Genomic DNA, 18,924 nt, shown 5'->3' on the forward strand with positions numbered 1-18,924 from the left:
CTATGGGATCAGTTCCACAGAGAGCACATCTCCAAGGTCACAGAGAGTCAGAACAGTCACCTTCCAAAAACCACCAGTCCAAAATAATGCTGTGAGGTTTTTATAATATACTGCCTCAATTATCTCCACAATGAAAATCCCCTCCTAAATTCTATGAGATTTTACTCAACCGGCAATAAGTATATACCAATATTAATGAGGACTTATTGTTTCTCAAGAAGTATCACTGTCCACCTTTTTATGCTTAAAAGTCAAAATGAAACCCCTTTTTGAAAGCTTTGTCTGAAGACAAAGGCGGTTGGAATTGTGCTACTTACTGGGACCAAACTGGAGGAGGTATGGGCTGTTGCTTTTGTGTTTTGTTTTGTTTTGTTTTGTTTTGTTTGTATAATATCATATCTTTTGAAAGAAAATGCTCGAAAGGGACTTATTTGTAGAAGCAGACTGACTGAAGGAGTTATTCACAAATAAAATCCAACTGCAGATGATGAGGATAGCAATTAATGTTAATGAAAAGGCAGAATACATTCTGGGTATGTAATACGGCTTGGCAGTGTATTCTGAATAATGTAACTGGTGTGTTTCAGACTGTGTTTGTTTAAAGGTGCTCTAACGGTATCTGTATGACTTCAAATATAGAATACATGAAAATCATTGAGTAGGGAAGTCTGAAAAACTGAAAGAGAATGGCATTCGGCCATCTTTTGTAGCTACAGATTCAGAAGGTCAGAAAATGTCTGAAAAGTGCGCCTTTAACTTTGGGCAATGTTAACTCACACCCTGACTTCCGCTAGGTTTTTTGTTTACTTTTATCCTAAAATGGCATAGCTTTGTTTTTCAGTAGTGTATTAGTGAGAATCATTCCTCTACTTTTTATTTAAAATCACAAGCCCATTAAGCATTCATAAAGTTCTTCCTTCTTGATCCCCATAGAATTGGGTTTTATTACTAAGAAAGTAAAAAATTGCTGATAGAAAACCTGCATCCATTTGTTTATTTAAATTCAGTTATTTAACATATAATGCATCATTAGTTTCAGAAGTAGAGGTCAGTGATTCACCAGTCTTATATAACACCCCGTGCTCATTGCATCACATGCCCTTCTTAATGTCCATCACCAGTTACCCCATCCCTCCACCCACCTCCCCTCCAGCAATCCTGTTTATTTCCTATGATTAAGAGTCTTTTACGGTTTGTCTCCCTCTCTGATTTTGTCTTGTTTTATTTTTTCCTCTTTTCCCCATGATCCTCTGTTTTGTGTGTGTGTGTTTTTTTAAAGATTTTATTTATTTATTTGACAGACAAAGATCACAAGTAAGCAGAGAGGCAGGCAGAGAGAGAGGAGGAAGCAGGCTCCCCACTGAGCAGAGAGCCTGATGCAGGGCTGGATCCCAGGACCCTGGGATCATGACCTGAGCCGAAGGCAGAGGCTTTAACCCACCGAGCCACCCAGGTGCCCCTGTTTTGTGTTTCTTAAATTCCACATATGAGTGAGAGCATATGATAATTGACTTTCTCTGATTGACTTATTTAGCTTCACATAATACCCTCTAACCCCATCCATGCTGTTGCAAATGGCAAGATTTGGGGGGCTTTTTTGATGACTGAGTTGTAGTCCCTTGTATATATACACCGCATCTTCTTTATCCATTCATTTGCGGATGGACATCTGCGTTCTTTCCCTAGTTTGGCTATTGTGGACATTGCTACATAAACATTGGGGAACCTGCATCTATATTCCATAGGGTTTTGTTCTGTGCAGAAAAGTGTCCTATGTATTTAGACGATAGTGGAAACACACGTGTGAGCAGAGAGGCCTGCAAAAGGAGGCACCGCCCCACTGGGCCACGTTCTCACCTTCCTTGGAGGTACTCTTTCCTCCTTTTCAGTGTCCTCCCTAACAGCCCAAGCAAGAAATAATTGCTTCTTTTAGATTCCCTTGCCTCTCTTCTTCCCTAGATCCAGTCTGTAGCTATAGCCAGGGAAATCTTGAGTACACGGATGGCCATGTCACTGTGTCTTTTAAATCGCTCTCATGGAGTACCTCCACCTGCAAAGCCAGGTCCTGGGTACTAGGATAGCTTACAAAAGCTCCTGGGGATTTGGCCTTGACTGACCATCTTGCTTAAGCATCTCACTTAAGGTTCAGAGGCCAGCATCAGAAAACAAAATAACAGTGGCATAGGCAAAAATAAAGGACTGTTTCCTCCAGCATAAGCAAGATGCAGAGCTGGGCTGCCATGGTCCTCCACTTCTTCATCTTGTGCCGCTCCAACAAGGAGTAAAGAAGGGTATGCCTTGCACTTTAGAGACATTTCCCAGAAACTGCACATGCCATTTCCAATCATATTCCATTAGCCAGAATTAGTCACCTGTGCACATCTAGGGAGACTGGGAAACATAGTCATTATTCTGAGACTACTTTATACTCTTTAATAAGGGAATCCTTTCTTTCTCTATTTCATTGAATGTTAGAACCTGACAGGTTGCATGGAGGAGAGCCAAAAAGGCCAATTGACCCTGAAAAGACTTGTGGAGATTTAGTCATCCTGATGTATCCCCAAACCAGAACACAGTGCTCCCTGTTCTCCTGGACACCCTCGCGTTGTCTTTCTAAAGCAAGTCATGATGGTCTGGTTGTCAGTCTTCACTGAACGAGAGAGTAGAAGCCCTTCACTTGGTTCTTCTATCTGCATGTAGAGAAAAATCAAGAACAGTAGCTCTAAATAAAGACATGCAGAGAAATCAAAGTGAAATGAGGACTTGCCGGCTTTGCAAGACTATTTTCCCCTTGTCAGCATCTTCTAATATATGGTTCGTTTGTTTTTCCCTTGAGTCTAATAAATTACCTACCTTGAGAATTCCCTTTACAGTGCTGGATCGTTCTTGCTTTAGTCATCATTGGTACAGCAATACTTCTGGTCCAGGTGTGGGAACTCTAAAAACCAGGCATGTCTCAGGTACCTGAGAGGCCCGGTCAGTTAATCCTCCAACTCTTGGTCTCCTCTCAGGTCATGATCTTGGGGTTGTGGGATCAAGCCGCACATTGGGCTCTATGCTCAGCATAGAGTCTGTTTAAGATTCTCTCTCCCTCTCCTTTTGCCCCTTCCCCCCACTCCTGCACTCTTTCTCTCTCTCAAAAATAAATAAATAAGTTTTTTTTTTTTAACAGATGTTTTGGGGGGGGGGGGGACAGATGCATTTCACACCTCAGAGCTCATCTTATGGTAGCCAATATAGTTGAGAAATTTTCCAAGCCAAAAATCAGAACATATGGTCTGACAGTAAAATCGAACTTAAGAGGACAACAAAACACAATTTTGAAGTCATAGTGAAGAAAAATATCAGAGATAATTGTGTAGTCATAGAAACCCTTATGAAGGCATGTTGACCCACACTTCCCACCCTTGTTCAAAAAGGAAGGCATGAAAGGCAATTTCCCTTTCCATTTTGAGAAAGCTTTTATGGCCACTTAAAATATAATTCAGGGGCTAACAGCTTCCTTTCCCAAGAATACAGAAGATAATAGGAATTGTTATTCCTCTTTTTTCTTGACTAGGTCATGTCTCTCTGAGCACATTATAAGCCTTTGGCCATTACAGATTTGCTATATGCATTTGGTTGGCCAAGGTATGAAGTTGTTTATTTGGCCTGGACCAGAAAGACAGATTGAGCATTTAGAAATGTTTATGTTTGTTTATTGCCATTTTTTCATGACCTTATTTGCCCACATCCTAGAGAAAAGGGAATAAGATCTCAGTATCCTTTTACAAATATTAAGTAAAAAGGAAACTAACTTATTTATCCTTGCTGCAATGTATTACCCTCTAAGAAAATATAAGTGCTTGACTCTGCTGAAAGTTGTCCACTTATATTTTAGTAAAACTTATGCTGTGTCTGTTTAACTTACAAAAATTATGCTGGTGACATCATTTAACTAATTCACCACAAATGGCTTTGTAAAAGCTCTTCATTTGCTCTGCTAGTCCTCAGGTAACATTGTTTTATGTCAAATGCCGTTGTCGTAGTAAAGATAACTAAATACTGAACAGTGAGTCAATTTTGTTCATTTTGGAGTAAATATGTATAATTCATGTTTTCAGCTCTTGCCAGTTTCACATTTTACTTTGTAGAAAGTATCTACCTGAGACCCGGATACTTCAGAAGGGAAATTTTTGAAGTATCATTTCATTATTTCACAGAGATTCTAATATGTGTAATCCCAAGACTTTTTCTGTGACTATAACCCTATTCGGTTGTTATTTTTTGTGGGTTTTTTTTTTCTACTTTTAAGTCCATACTTAAAAGCCAAAAATGTCTTCAATGGGACCTGTTTTATATAGAGAGACTCCCTCATGCTATGGATTTTTCCATCTAAATTAGTTTGTGCCACAGTTTTGCCAAAAAGATGTTTTTAACCCTCTTAAATCCTGCCTTCCCACAAACTAATCACAGGATCATAATGTCATGCAAAGCAGTCCCAAAGTATTTTTGCGAAAATCTCCTTCCTCATTAGTCTCTGTTCAGTGGGAAAGTTTTGATTTACCTGACCCACAGATATCATGAGTCCTTCTTGCCTTTTTATCTCTTCCGGCATCAGTTTCTTTCTGTCCTTCAGAACAGACTGTCTTCTGTCTAGACATCCTATAGTCTACCCATCCTATAGTCGGTAGGGCAGGCAAGCTCCTCAGACTTTAAGTTCAAGACAGGTAGAGAACATCAAGAGGTGGGATATTCTCTGATGAGCCAGCCATGGAGGCTCATAAGTCAAAGGTTCACAGAGGTAGGAGGAGCATCCATCTGCCTGCCTTCTCCTGCAATCTGAAACCACTGGTCTCTGGAATGCCCATGAGATGGTCCCTTCCTTGCACATGCCCCTTCTCTTGTCACACAGTCATCTTTTCACTCAATACGCTTCACTCAAATCACAGTCTGGACTACACTGGGAAATTTTGCATTGATGCATTAATTCATTGAATAAATATTTTGCACCATCAGCCAAGCATTTGCTGGGTACTGGATGGGTAAAACATAGTCCCTACCCTCAAGGAACTATAATTTAGTAAACTAACTAATTTCAAAAGACTCCAGTGATTAAACCCCCTTGATCAGTTTTGCTGATCCATTAATGCAGACACTGAGAGACTAGAAGAAAAACAGGGAGTCATAAAATCTGGATAGGCATTTTCAACATTGTCAGGAACTCCCATATACAGTACAGCCCATGGAATAGAAAGACCTGACCTCTCAAAAGTATGCATTTTTCTTCATTAGGCCATGCATGTGTGTTTTATTGTGTTGTGGTTGTTTTTAAAGTAAACCATTTATCTCTCCCTCTCTGAATATCTGAAATGACATTAGTGATACTTTGGACAGTCATGTTGGCTTTTCAGGACAACTCTGATAATGACAATTTTTGTTATAGGAAGCTTTCAAAATACATCAGACTGTTAACAGGATCTTAGCTCCCAGAGAAGTTAGAGTTGAAAGAAGATACTCTGCCCTGTGGAATAGCAGCCTCTGCTACTAAAGCACAGGAAAGACCTGTGCTTGGAATGAGCTGAGTTCCCACAGGTGGATCTGTTGGGGTCACTTCTCTCTGAGGCAGATCTGCCCTCAGACCCAGGTCCTCTGTGTCCTCAGGAACATTTCCAGGGCATTTCCTTTGGCCATCTTTCTATCACTTGTGAACATTTAACTAGAAACCTTTAAACCAGGAAGTGGAGATGCCATGATATTCAAACTAGTCAATTCAAGCTTATCCTTCAACCACTCTCCATTTGTTAAGGAAGAAACTCTTGGGGCTCCTGGGTGGCTCAGTCAGTTAAGAGTCCAACTCTTGGTTTTGGCTCAGGTCATGATCTCAGGGTTGTGAGATGGAGCCCTGGGTCAGGCTCCGCACTCAGCTTGACATCTGCTTGAGATTCCCTCGCTCTTCCTCTGCCCCTTCCCCTCATTCTCGCCTCCACTCTCTCTCTCTCTCTCTCTCTCTCTCTCTCTCTCTCTCTCGAATAACTACATCTTTAAAAAGAAGAAGAAGAAGAAGAAGAAGAAGCTCTTGATCCCTTTAATGACAGAAAACAGGGGCAGATTTTCTCTACAGCTTTGATTTATTTGCTACCGTCACTATTTTCCATTCTAATTACTGTGGTGCTGGGGCGGGGGGGGGGGGAGTTATTTACAAGCTATAATTGTTACTACAGAATTCTAATGGGAAGGCATGTGACAGAAGATAGAAAGATATATCCTAAAGTTATAAGGGGCCGGTCACTTCTCTCATTTTTTTCCACCCACGTTTATTTTATTTACATTAATGGAGTACTTACTGTGTGCTTACCTAACTGGCCTGGAGCTGGGTAGAGAGAGAGAAAGGTGACGAAGAGGTAAGCCCACCTGCCAGAGACAAACAAAACTAGCCAGGGAATGCCTGAGACAAACAATTCCATAGGAGCTGAGAGAATGTGCGGCAGATGCCATGGAAACACAGAGGGGAACTTATTCTCTCTGCAAGCAGGGATCAGCAGAGGCTTCCCAGAGAAACTGAGCCCTAAGGGTGTGCATGCTTTACTTTTAACAGACAATTAAGACTAAAACCAGAGAAGCAAGGGAAAGATCCATCCATTTACTGGAATCCTAGAGGGAGGGGTGTTTGCTTGCAGGTAATGTTAAAACAATTTAGCATTTTATGGTGAGTGCTGTGAATTGTATAAGACTGATGATTCACAGACCTGTACCCCTGAAACAAATAATATATTACATGTTAATTAAAAAAAAAAAAAAGAATCGCCTGGAAAAAAACAAAACAATTTAGCATTTTTATAGTTTCCTTTTCTAGGTTCACTAGCTTTCACCCCTACCATCTCCGGGTATCTGACTGGAGTGGGCTTTCCCACCCTCCAGAGGGGACAGAGCTTATCCAACAATGTATTAAAACTGCTTTCAAGGACCCTGATGAGTTCTTCTGCCAGAAAGGGAACACAGTAGTAGACACTCAAAAGTGCAACATCTATTTACCAAGTGTTAAACATCGTCCCTCTCTTATTTTTCGTTACCCCCAGGTCTTTGCAGAAGACGGGTCTGGAACCAAACCACGGGGTGTCCATGACCCCCGAGGTTGCCACCCATCAGCAATGAAAGGGTTATCGGGCAGCCGTAGCCACCACCACGGAGTCACCTGTGATTCGGCCTGTGACTCGCTGTCGCACCACTCGGACCGCAAGCCCTACCTGCTGAGCCCGGTGGAGCACCACCCCGCGGACCACCCCTACTATACTCAGCGGAATTCCTTTCAGGCCGAGTGCGTGGGCCCCTTCAGCGACCCGCTGGCCAGCAGCACCTTCCCGCGCAGGCACTACACATCGCAGCAGGAGCTGAAAGACGAGTGCGCCCTGGTGCCCCGCACTCTGGCCACCAAGGCCAACCGCATCCCCGCCAACCTCCTGGACCAGTTTGAGAGGCAGCTGCCGCTCAACCGTGATGGCTATCACACGCTGCAGTACAAGCGCACCGCCGTGGAGCACCGCAGTGACAGCCCCGGCCGCATCCGGCACCTGGTCCACTCGGTCCAGAAGCTCTTCACCAAGTCACACTCCCTGGAGGGCCCGTCCAAGGGCAGTGTCAACGGGGGCAAAGCCAGCCCCGACGAGACGCAGACAGTGCGGTATGGCAAGCGCAGCAAGAGCAAGGAGCGCCGCGCTGACCCCAAGGCCCGGCCCAACACCTCCCCGGGCTGGTGGAGCTCCGATGACAACCTCGACGGCGACATGTGCATCTACCACGCGCCATCGGGCGTGATGACCATGGGCAGGTGCCCTGACCGCTCGGCCTCGCAGTACTTCATGGAGGCCTACAACACCATCAGTGAGCAGGCGGTCAAGGCCTCCCGGAGTAACAATGACGTCAAGTGCTCCACGTGCGCCAACCTGCCTGTCAGCCTGGACACGCCGCTCCTGAAGAAGAGCGCGTGGTCCTCCACTCTGACGGTCAGCCGTGCCAGGGAGGTTTACCAGAAAGCCTCGGTTAACATGGACCAGGCCATGGTGAAGTCAGAGTCTTGTCAACAAGAACGCTCCTGCCAGTACCTTCAGGTACCATTTATGTCAAGTGATGGATGCTTAGAAATCATACCTGCTCATTGTGTCATGTTTTCTCCTGAGTCCTAGTCTTGGCTTTGCTGTGAATTGCCTGCATGAACCTGAGCAAATTATTTAGCATTTCTCTGGTCAACTGCTCCTATAAGGAAACAAACCAGCTACCCAACTCCATCCAGTTACCTTGAGATACTAGATATAAAAGTGCTTTGAAAAGCACGCCTACATAAAGCCAAGGAGTTATTAATGTTTAGTGTTCCTCTTTTGTCTGAGGAAACATGGGATAGGGAGGCAAGAAAAGGGGAGTTAACACAGAATTTTTAAATAAATCTATTTTTTTCTCACAAAAGTCAACAATGATCTTTTGAATTTTGGAAGGAGTTTAATTAGATCTATCCAGAGAGTTTTTGTTTTTATTGTAAAATTCTGCCTTAAGCTATTTGTTTGGAAAACTTAATCTATATCCTCACCATTGTAATTGTTATCACCACCTCCAACACCAACCATACTCCCATCTGAACCCCCACCCCCCAGGGCACAGGGAATTGGAATAATGACCTGGGCCCTGAGGAGGTGGAGATCAAGCCAATTTGGGGACCTGACAAGCACAGCTGCAGAGACCCAAGACAACAGAGAAGAGGAGGAAAAGCAGGGGGGAAGCATCCATGCAATAAAATGCAATTAACGTCAGCGTGTAAATCCCACACACGTATAGACCCAAGGCAAGCTGCTCCTCCTCTTCCAGTCTCCTCATGTCTCTCCCTAATGCCCTTCCATTCACTGAACCTAGATTCCCCTGGATAAAAATGTCAGGAGCAGAGTCTTTTTCTTCTCCCTCTCCTCACCACCCACCCTGGGGCCAATTCCTCTATCTGGTAATTGTCATCTTTCCCAAGATATAACCGTCCCTTTAAAAGGACCCTCATATTCTTCCTGTTCATGGTGTCTTTTTTTTTTTTCTCTCTTCTCTCCTGATACACCCAACTTTTTTTTCTTTAATTTCTGTTGGACTATAAAGACATGACATAATCATTTCGCACTACCATCCTAAGAAGTGCAAGAAAAAAGTCTTCCACTGAGAAATTCAACTTTTTGCTCTCTGAATTGCTCCTGACAAACCTGGTTCCCTTGAAAATGCCTATACCTAGCCCTGAGAATATGCCAGGCTGGCAGTCACTGGGCAAGGACAGTGTCAGAGTCCATCCTAGTGTTCAGAAGAAGGCACTAACATGTGGATAGTTTTCACAAATAGCACACAATTCCATGGTCAGTTTTTCCCACTCAGAGTAGTATTGTCTTATTTACTATAAGGTTGCTAGAGGAGTTAAGCCATCAAGAATTTTTAATGGAATTTTTAGAGCTAAAGAGTACATTTATTCCAACCTCCTCACTTAGCATATAAAAAACTAGCCTTGAAGAAAGGTAAAGGCTTAGTGGGTTATACTGTTGTACTGTTAGTATAGAGGGAGGAGAGAATCCAAATCACTTAATTTATAGAAATGACCATAACAAGGGTTACAAATGAAGGCTTTAGAAATTCTTTAAGCATATCAATCTTACCCACCATCTAAAATAAAGTATTTTAATTAGAATGTCTGTCCCAGGGGTGCCTGGGTGGCTCAGTGGGTTAAAGACTTGGCCTTCCGCTCAGGTCATGATCCCAGAGTCCTGGGATGGAGCCCCGCATTGGGCTCTCGGCTCAGCAGGGAGCCTGCTTCCCTTCCCCTCTCTATGCCTGCCTCTCTGCCTACTTGTGATCTCTGTCTGTCAAATAAATAAATTAAATCTTTAAAAAAAAGAAGAAGAAGAAGAATGTCTGTCCTGAAGAAAGGATGGGTAATGAGATAGGAGCCCTAGAACAGGAGTTTAACTATGAAAGTTCTGTAATGGGTAACAAACAAACAAACAAAGAAACAAAACAAAAACAAAAAGCAAAAAAAAAACCCAAACAACAAAAAACCCCCCCACAACGAATTTAAAAAAAAAACAAACCTGGACTTTAATAAGTAGTGATAAGATTAGATAAGAAATTTCAGATTAAAGATGAAAACTCTGCAAGGATCCAGAACCAGCCTTTTTAGTGACGAAATTAGTATCTTTTAACCTTTTTTATGCTTACATGATTGCCTACGTTCTTCCTACCTCAAATTCATTTTTCTTTCTTTTTTATGTCTTTTTGCAGTAAAAGGCTCAAGTAGTGGAGAAAAGTGGAGGGATAAGGAAAGAAAGAAGGAAACTGATATTGATTGAAAACCTACAATGTATCAGATGCTGTAGCAAATGTTTTCACATTTGTTATTCCATTTAATTTTCAAGACAATCCTGACAGCTTGAAACAATAATACTCTGATTTTTACAAGAAAGGAAACTGAGATGAGAAATATCAAGTAATTTTATTTTTTTATTTTTTTAAAAGATTTTATTTATTTATTTGAGAGAGAGAGAGACAGAGTGAGAGAGCATGAGAGGGGAGGTCAGAGGGAGAAGCAGACTCCCCATGGGGCTGGGAGCCTGATGTGGGACTCGATCCCAGGACTCCAGGATCATGACGTGAGCCGAAGGCAGTCACTCAACCAACTGAGCCACCCAGACGCCCTATCAAGTGATTTTAAAGCCACATGGCCAAAAAGTTGAAGAACTAAGAATTAGACTTATATCAATTTGAGACAAAATAGCTCTTCCCAGTACATCTCAGCACAGCCCTAGAATCAAGGGCATGAAAATATTGACAGGAGGAAAAAAATCTGTAGAGTAAACATAATATTATTAAAAGCTTTTCAGTAAAATGAGAAAGAAAGCTTGAAAATTTAAGTATGAGATTTAGTATCATAGCATTATTACAGCTCATATTCAAAGGTTTGGGAATTATATTTTTAAGTTATTTACCTTCTTTTAAGCCAGTTTTTTAATGAAATATTTGAGGCTTACAGAGAAGTATAAAGAAAAATAATAATAAAACAAATACCCAGTTATATGTAACCCAACTGGAGAAATAACACATTAACTACAATAGATAGCATATATGCCTTACCCAATCCCATTTCTGTCCCTTCCTCCCCAGAGTAACAGCTAATCTGACTCACTACCCAAAGGATCTTTGTTTTTAATTCTGAAGTTATTGAAAGATGGAAAGAAATTAATATTTTTTATCCTACAATAACTGCAATAATTAACACTGCACCAAGTTAGTTAAACCCTTTAAATATAAACTGAGCTCAAAGGAACACCTTCTTTAATAAATATTGACATTTATTGAGCTCCTATTCTGTGCAAGTCTTTCACACTGGGGGGAAATATTCTGTATTTCTGTGTGAGCAGGTAGTGTGTCTAGCAGATAAACCAAATGTAGAACAGTGGGTTCTTCCCACCCAGTGTGCAGAGGTTAAAGTGCTCCTTGTAGGAAAGGAAAGAAGGAGCTGGACATTCACAGGGGTGGGAGGAGAACAGGAAACTCCTGAAACTGGACATTCTCTCCAACTCTCTTCTTTCTTTAGAAGAAAGAGGGACTCCACCATTCTGCCAAAGCTCCTCTCAGGAAGACAGGTGTAGCCAGCCCCTGCCAACTCCCATGGAATGATTTCATTTACAAGCTCATTCTTAGAAGCATATTTGGGGAAATGAAAAAAAAAAATCTTTTTCCAATTCTATTATCTTAATTACCAATAGTGAAACTGGATTTACAAATGTGTTTGACCTCAGCCTCACAAAGTTTACTGGATAAAGCATTGAACTTCAAAGGAGAAAGTCTGTGTTCCAGCTGCTGTTTTTCACTAATGTGTTAACTGTCACTCATTAACCAGTGACCATCATCTCAGCTCTCTGGGTCTCCTTCCTTTGCTATAAGATGAGGCATTTGGCCTAGAGGACCTGTGATCTGAGTTCACATTTTAAACTCCTTATTTACATATGAGGTGTACTAATTAGAGCAATTTTCTAGAATTGCGAGGCCTGGAAACTCTCATTTAATACATGTCTACCAAAAGTACGTGTTTTTCCAATGTTTCTGATTTGCTCTGTAAAACTCTGTGAGGTATTTTACAATTGAAGAAACTGAGATTTAGTAAATTAGGGTAAGTAACTTGCCTAAGGACACACAGTCATTAAGTGGCAACACGGAGGGTCAGAACAGACCTGTCCACCTTCAAAGTCTGGATTTTTCTGTTCTACCATGTCCAATCCCAACCCCTTCCAAATATAAAACAGAGGGAGGGAGTGGCATGTAGCAAATACCGGTTAGGTGCCAGAAACCACACAGTATCTCAGTTAGTACCTGAAATAACTTTGTAAAGTGTTATGTTTACTCCAGTTTTGCAGGTGACTAAACTAAGGCCCAAAAGATTAAATCACTTCCCAAGGCAGGCATATAGTAAGTAAAAGAGTTAAGATTTGATCCTAGATCCGTCTGAGTCGAAAATGTGCTCCAGAGATGGAAATACGTGCTTTTTACTTTCATTTTATTACCTGGTTTATTCTGTAGCAGATGTATGTGTTCCTTTGACCTCATCTCTGTGCATGTAGTTAAGAGTGCATGTGCATGAAATGTGACCTATCTTAGACAAGCCACGAAGGATCCATCTGTCCCTAGTTTGATTCAAGACTGCACAAAGGTTAAATTAATATTCACCAATAATAGAATCTCACTACTAGCAAAGTTCTGATTCTCTCTTTGGAGAATTGCCACTTGGAATTAATTTAACTTAAGCCATTGCCATTTCTGTTATACAGAAAAGGAGAAGTCTGTAGGTATTTGGCCTCTGTCTGACATTGATTTAGAAATAAAATACTATAGCTTGAAATTATAGCAAGATCCAGTTAATACATCAATTGTGATCTGTGCTCACTCACAAGCTGTTTGTAGTTAATAATGATTAAAAAAAAAGACTCCCTTTTTCCCCCCAATATTGTTATTTTTAAATGTCAAGAATCAGATGTCTGCTGTTTAGAATCTTGTACCACTGCCAGTGACTGTAACAGGGTTTGGAGCAGGGACATGGATTTGAAGACTTTAAAACTGTTTAATTCTCAGTTGAGATGTGGTTGGCTTTTATACATTTGGAATAGAGCATTTATGGCACATCTCCGGGTAAGTGCTAATAGTCAAGTAAATAAAATAGGAATGGGCTCGAAGGAGTAAAAGGAGTTTTTGTTGTTGTTCTGGTTTGCTTTAAAAAAGCAGGATTTTTGGTTCTGTATATGCCTCTTTATGTGAACGTTATGTGTTGAGTGACTAGCATATAAAGCCATTCAGAGGAGCAAGATTTTAGATTTCCAACTGTTAACCTGAAAAAAAAAAAAAATCCCTTCAATCATGTATTTTTGCATTCATCCAGCAGCAGAAACAGGAAAAGGGAAACAAAACGCTCTCTCCGGTAGAAGTAGAGACACACACAGGGAGAGAGAGAGAGGGAGAGAGAGAGAGAGCAAGACAGAGACGGAGAAAGAAAGCCACTCTCAGAGATGAAATTTTAGGAGAGCGAAATGATCGACCTTTTTAAGGCTGAGTGGGTTTCTTCAGTTTGTGTGCAAGTTTCAAGAAATGGAAGGACTGACCAGGTTTGGGTACAACTCTTTTATTACTTTGTATTTGGTGATAGTGTGTTGTTGGTTTGAGTGGGGTTTTCTTTGGGGAGGGGGATAGTTTTTGTTATTTTATGTCTTCTCTAAATAATAGCTAGTGAGACTGAAAGATCTAATAAACTAATGTATGTGCAGATGGTGAGTAAACAGGTTGAGACACTGGAAACACTGGATACCTACAAATCGGTGTCTCCACAGAGGCTTCCTAAAATCTTTCATTGACACATTTGATCTAAGGTGCTAGGTGTTATTAGAGGATATTGTGTGGCTAGTGATTGAAATGTGATCGGTTGTTTTCCATGACAAGGATCCTGAAAGCTTCCTCAATGCTTACCGTTCCTTGGCAAATTAAAATTTCTGGACTGCTGGGGTTTGTTTGTTTGGTTGTTTGTTTTTCCTTTTGCTTCCTTTTCCTTCCTTTCTACCTTTCCTTCCTTCCTTCCTTCCTCCTTCCTTTCTGGTTTTTTTTTGGGGGGGGGGTCTGTTGGTTAAATTAGACTCCACAAAAGATCACTGAAGAATCATTCATAACAAGCATGAACCCAGGGTTTGTTTTTTTTTTTCCCAGTGCAAGTACAACTATTTTTCAAAATCTTGTTCAAGATTATTTCAGTCTTTGCCTAGTGGGAGTTTCTTCTTCTGTGGCCGAGGTTTTCTTTCCTCTTGTTTTAGAACAATTTAAATTATATTAAATCAATTAAAACTACTTTATGTGAAATGTGTGACAGTGCTGAGCAATTCTGCGAGTGACTTTGGTTACTTGGTTACTACAATGCTTGCTTGCTGCCTTTTAAAAAAAACCATCAGCCACATTAATTAATAATTTTCTTTATTTTTAATTTAAATTGTTTTGATAATCCATTAAGGAATATCAAGATTCTTGAATGTATTTCCTTCATGGCTTGCACAATCTTCTATTTTTTTCACTGATCTTAGTAAATACATCCTCTTTGTTGATAGAAAAATGAGGTTACTACTGACTGGTCCTAACTTTGAAGGTAGAATCAAGTGCACAGCTAGCAGAATCCTGGTAATTCTCTGATTCTAATTCTCACTATTGCCCAAATAGTAGTGGAGATGTGGGGGAAACCATTGACAAATGATTGTCAGAAAGCAGGGGTCCAGAAAGAGTCAGTGGTAGCCAAAGGAAGCTCGAAAAAGAAATAGGAAATCCTTCCTGAAATCTGTTAAAGAAACTTTATGATTCTTGGTCTGCAATTTCATTATTCTAAAGTACTTGGCTAGCCATAGTCAAAGGTTCCATAACCTTTGTTTTCTGATCAGACAGAGTCCAATCTTCTAATGGAGGGTATAGCACTGGTTAGCACAGAAGAAGAGAAAAAAAACAGCCTTGGATCTCTTCGTGGCCAGTGGCCTTTATTTCCTCTTTCTCTATCCTCCTTAGAAAACAGGTTGCTTGGTTGCAAATTAAAGGCAAAAGCTTCCGGCAATCCTTCACATTCTCTGGAGAAATAGTCACTCATAATCTCTTGTCCTCTTGGGATCATAGCTTTACCCAACTTTACATGAACAGTGATTTGTGAATGCTAGGACACCTTGGTCTTTTGTTTGAGACGTTATAGGGACTGCTAAAATATACATGCAGTATTACCAAGTTGGCTTTGATTTGGTGATTAGGTTTTCCCCATTTTGTTTTAGGTTCAAAGGCAACAACCTCTCTTATTAGGTTAGTGTGCTCCCTGGTGCACTGTTGAATCACGGGGAAATTCCATCTTTTCAGGTCTAAACAGTTGAAACCAGACCTTTACATGGTTCAAACCATAATACTCCTTGGTCAGATTTTTTTCCTGTCATTTGCCAGCTTGGTAGAGAAAAATGAAAATTGGCCTTTTCAGGTAAAACCAGGTTACTCATGATATCCACAAAGAATTATGTGACCTCACTGATTTGTATTACTCATTTGAAACTTTGAACACGTAACTTTTCCCATTGGATAAAAATAACATGTGTGTTTAACTTCCCATCTAGGGCTCATTTATCAGATTCTCATGATCATCTTGCTCATCCCCTATCATTTGGTTCTGTCCTTAGTAACTGACATCTGGAACACTGTTATGGCATGGGGAAATTTTTTTTACTTAATTTTTATAAATGCATATTTAAATGTTTTTATAAATTCTTAGATAGAAACCACCGTGGGGGTGGAGGGGTGTGGCCTTAATTTTTTTTTCAGTGAATGATTTATTCTCCTTCAACCCAGTCCCCTCTCTAGCTAAAAGGTAGATATAAAAAGAATGAATGAATTGTTGTTATACAATTAGCAAAGGTAAAGGAGGGAATATAGTGTAAGAAGAAGCATGTCATCTCACTCCTTCTATTGCTTTTGACCAGTGTTTTGTTTCTGCTATTTTTGAACTCTTTTCTTTCTTGAAGAACATTTGTATGACCAAGGAAAGAAATTCTGATTCTTCGGTCTCTTAAGTATAAGACTATATAAAACTATCTTTAAAAATGGTTGTTTTTTTATTTACTCAAGTTAAGCAATATACCCTACTCTGTTTCCATTTCTAAGATAAAGAAACTTCTAATTACATTTGCAAAATAAGTTGTCTAGACAAGTGGATTTTTCTCTTTCATGCACATTAAGCCACTATTCTCTATCAGTTGAAGTTTCTACTCACTATTCTCACAGAAATAGGAAATTTCCTACTAATTCAGTCTTGTGATATCACAGAATTGTCTGTGAAGCAGAATCCTGTGGAGTCCAGAGTTACCACACATAGTATGCATGTGTACAGGTCCATCTCTAGACATTACATCTGCATAGACATCCCTGCACCCATACTTCAAAATTTGCATTTATATGAATGCTTTCTTTGATCTCTGATCCATGACATAGGATCCATTTTAAACACACAATTTCACAATGTCCATGGAAGAAGAATGAGTATAAAGTGGGGAATCACATTTTTTTGAAGATCTCACTAGAAAACTCATTGCTTTGCCTTTACACTGATTTTATTGAACTTCATCTCAGACCACTAGTATAAACCATTTAGGGGTGCCCGTGCCCTATTCCCTGGTGTGAGGAGAAATCCCTTTCATACAAAGAGACATCCAACAAAAATGAAAGGAAATGACTTCTGCTCCACTTGCTTTTTTTTTTCCCCCTCCACTGTTTCTCCGCTGTTTCATATAGACTTGCAAAATTGTCTAATGCCTCCCTGGTTTTCCTTTCCAGGTGCCTAAAATTTGTGTAAAGAATCAAGCAGGTTTTGGTTTTTTGTTTTCAGAAAAATGATAGTGTTAGCATTTTAGAACCTCCTCATTGGAAGGCCATCTGCTATACCTTCTCACTTACAAATTTCTCCTTGCAAGGTGGATATAGCAACTTCCTGCCTACCTAACTCTCATCTAAGAATCATCTTACGGAAGAATTCTTTGAGATTATTTAGTCCAACCCCCTCTTTCTAAAAATGACAAAAATAAACCCTAGGGAGACACCTTGGCTGATACCAGATCAGTCATCTTGTCGGTAGCAGGCTGAAACCAGCATACTCACTGACCCTCTTCTTTTTCCCATTATGTCTCACACATCTGTGCAAACCGTTAAGGGTCTTTTCAAAGACTAGCTTACCCATCCTCACCACATCCTTTTAGGCAGTGGGGTCAAGGCACAAGGAGGCAAAGGGAGAAAAAACTGATCTCAAAGTTAGATCTGAAGCATGTCTGTGGCTTAAAAGATTCACAAGAGATGAAACAGTTATTAACTAAATGATTGCCTGCAATTTGCAATTCTGTGGTTACTAATGGCAGGGTAGTAAAATTTTAACTTCTGAAAAATAGAAATAGGTATATTTCTCCTGTTATCCCTGTCAGTCCCTCCTGCATCTCAGTGGTCTCATTATGAGTAAACCATGTATCAAAGGGGGACAAATGGAGCAGAAATGCCCCATGTTTGGATATGTCATCCTTAAGCACTATCCTCAGAGCCCTAGGACTGGACTCTGAGACCATGTACTTTCTCTGGATCTTACACTATCTTGGTAGCCACATCCCCACACCTCTCACCTTACTTTTCTGGGATAAAAATTGCTAACATAGCTGTGACATGAGTCTTTTTTTTTTTATTATCCATTTTTATGTGTAGCCACCTGCTCTGGAATATTTAGGACAATGATTCCTTACCTTTGTGTGGACAAGAATCACCTTGAAACTGGCTAAAAAATGAGGATTTCTAGATATTAATCCAAAAGATACTGTAACCCAAGTCTAGGGAACTGTCAGATTACATTTATCAACTTATTTACTGAAGGGGGCAGTAGAGTCTAACAGATGAAAACAAGGGCTCAGGCACTCCATTAACTTTACTATCACTGCTGACTTCTAACATGATTTGGGCCTCCCTTCATTTAGTAATTCCATTTCTGTACCTGTAAAAGGGGCCTGATGATACATGACTCTTTTGTTTGTTCGTGTCTTGGAAGAAAATTAATTTCTGATTCAGGAAATAAATGAAAGAACAGTGTGAAATGTTTGGGGTTTACAAATCTTCAGACATCAAAATGCTTCACTGCTTCTTCATGTGTTCCACTTACCCTAACACTTCCTTATATTTTGTTTGACCAACTTTCATTAGACCAGGGTTACAATGAGCATATCTGATCCCCTGATAAAGGAAAGCCCTCCCCCAGCATTGGATGCCAGTCGGTCTTCATCCCTCTGTAGGTTTAAGGCTCCTTCACACATGTCCCAACTAAACACCCAAGGGTTTCATCCTCAGATGAAAAGATCACAAAGGGTAGATCTTTTGTTAGCTCATCACCAATGGGTCAGGTTTTCCCATGGCTTATATTTATTTGCCCACGGAACACAATTCTTCTGGCCTCCTGAAGTTTTAGTTTGTTCACGGAAGACCTGCTTTTGCTTTCACAACTTAAGTTGGCCAAGACTGCCTTATTCCTGGCACGTTTGTTACGTCAACAGGACAAGTGTAATCAACAGCTATGGAACTTGTCTACAAGGTGACTCCCATACAGGTTTTCTGACGAGTATTTCCTGCAGGATGACTTCGATGGGTGGGAGGTCTTCCGCCACTGTTAGCAGATGACAACGAGACCCTGTCCATCTCTCTTTTTCGCTTGGGCCCAAAGTCCCAGATGAATCACCTCCATCCCCAAGCCAGCTACACACAGGCTACCTGGCAGCGCTGGTCTGATTGGGGGCCCTCCAGCAATAAATAGGACAGAGAGAGGTGTGCCCTTCGAGTCCCTTTACAAACCCCAACTACTTTTAA

At 40.7% G+C, this 18,924-nt stretch overlaps 1 protein-coding gene across 21 annotated transcripts in view; it reads left to right on the forward strand.

Moving 5' to 3' along the window:
• The window catches only part of DLGAP1 (DLG associated protein 1), a 906,793-nt gene that overhangs the window by 578,485 nt on the left and 309,384 nt on the right, over positions 1-18,924 (forward strand). For 9 of the 21 annotated variants that reach the window (XM_046025114.1, XM_046025116.1, XM_046025110.1 and 6 more), the window contains one exon: positions 7,059-8,087. In XM_046025114.1, coding sequence (XP_045881070.1) covers positions 7,131-8,087 — 957 coding nt within the window. In that variant the 5' untranslated portion in view covers positions 7,059-7,130. Of the gene's footprint in view, positions 1-7,058; positions 8,088-13,080; positions 13,174-13,497; positions 13,650-18,924 lie in introns of those variants that run through there. The other 12 variants (XM_046025129.1, XM_046025119.1, XM_046025122.1 and 9 more) reach the window with 3 other exon arrangements.

This window comes from Meles meles, chromosome 12 (assembly GCF_922984935.1).
Source record: "Meles meles chromosome 12, mMelMel3.1 paternal haplotype, whole genome shotgun sequence".
In the NCBI taxonomy this organism is placed as follows: domain Eukaryota; kingdom Metazoa; phylum Chordata; class Mammalia; order Carnivora; family Mustelidae; genus Meles; species Meles meles.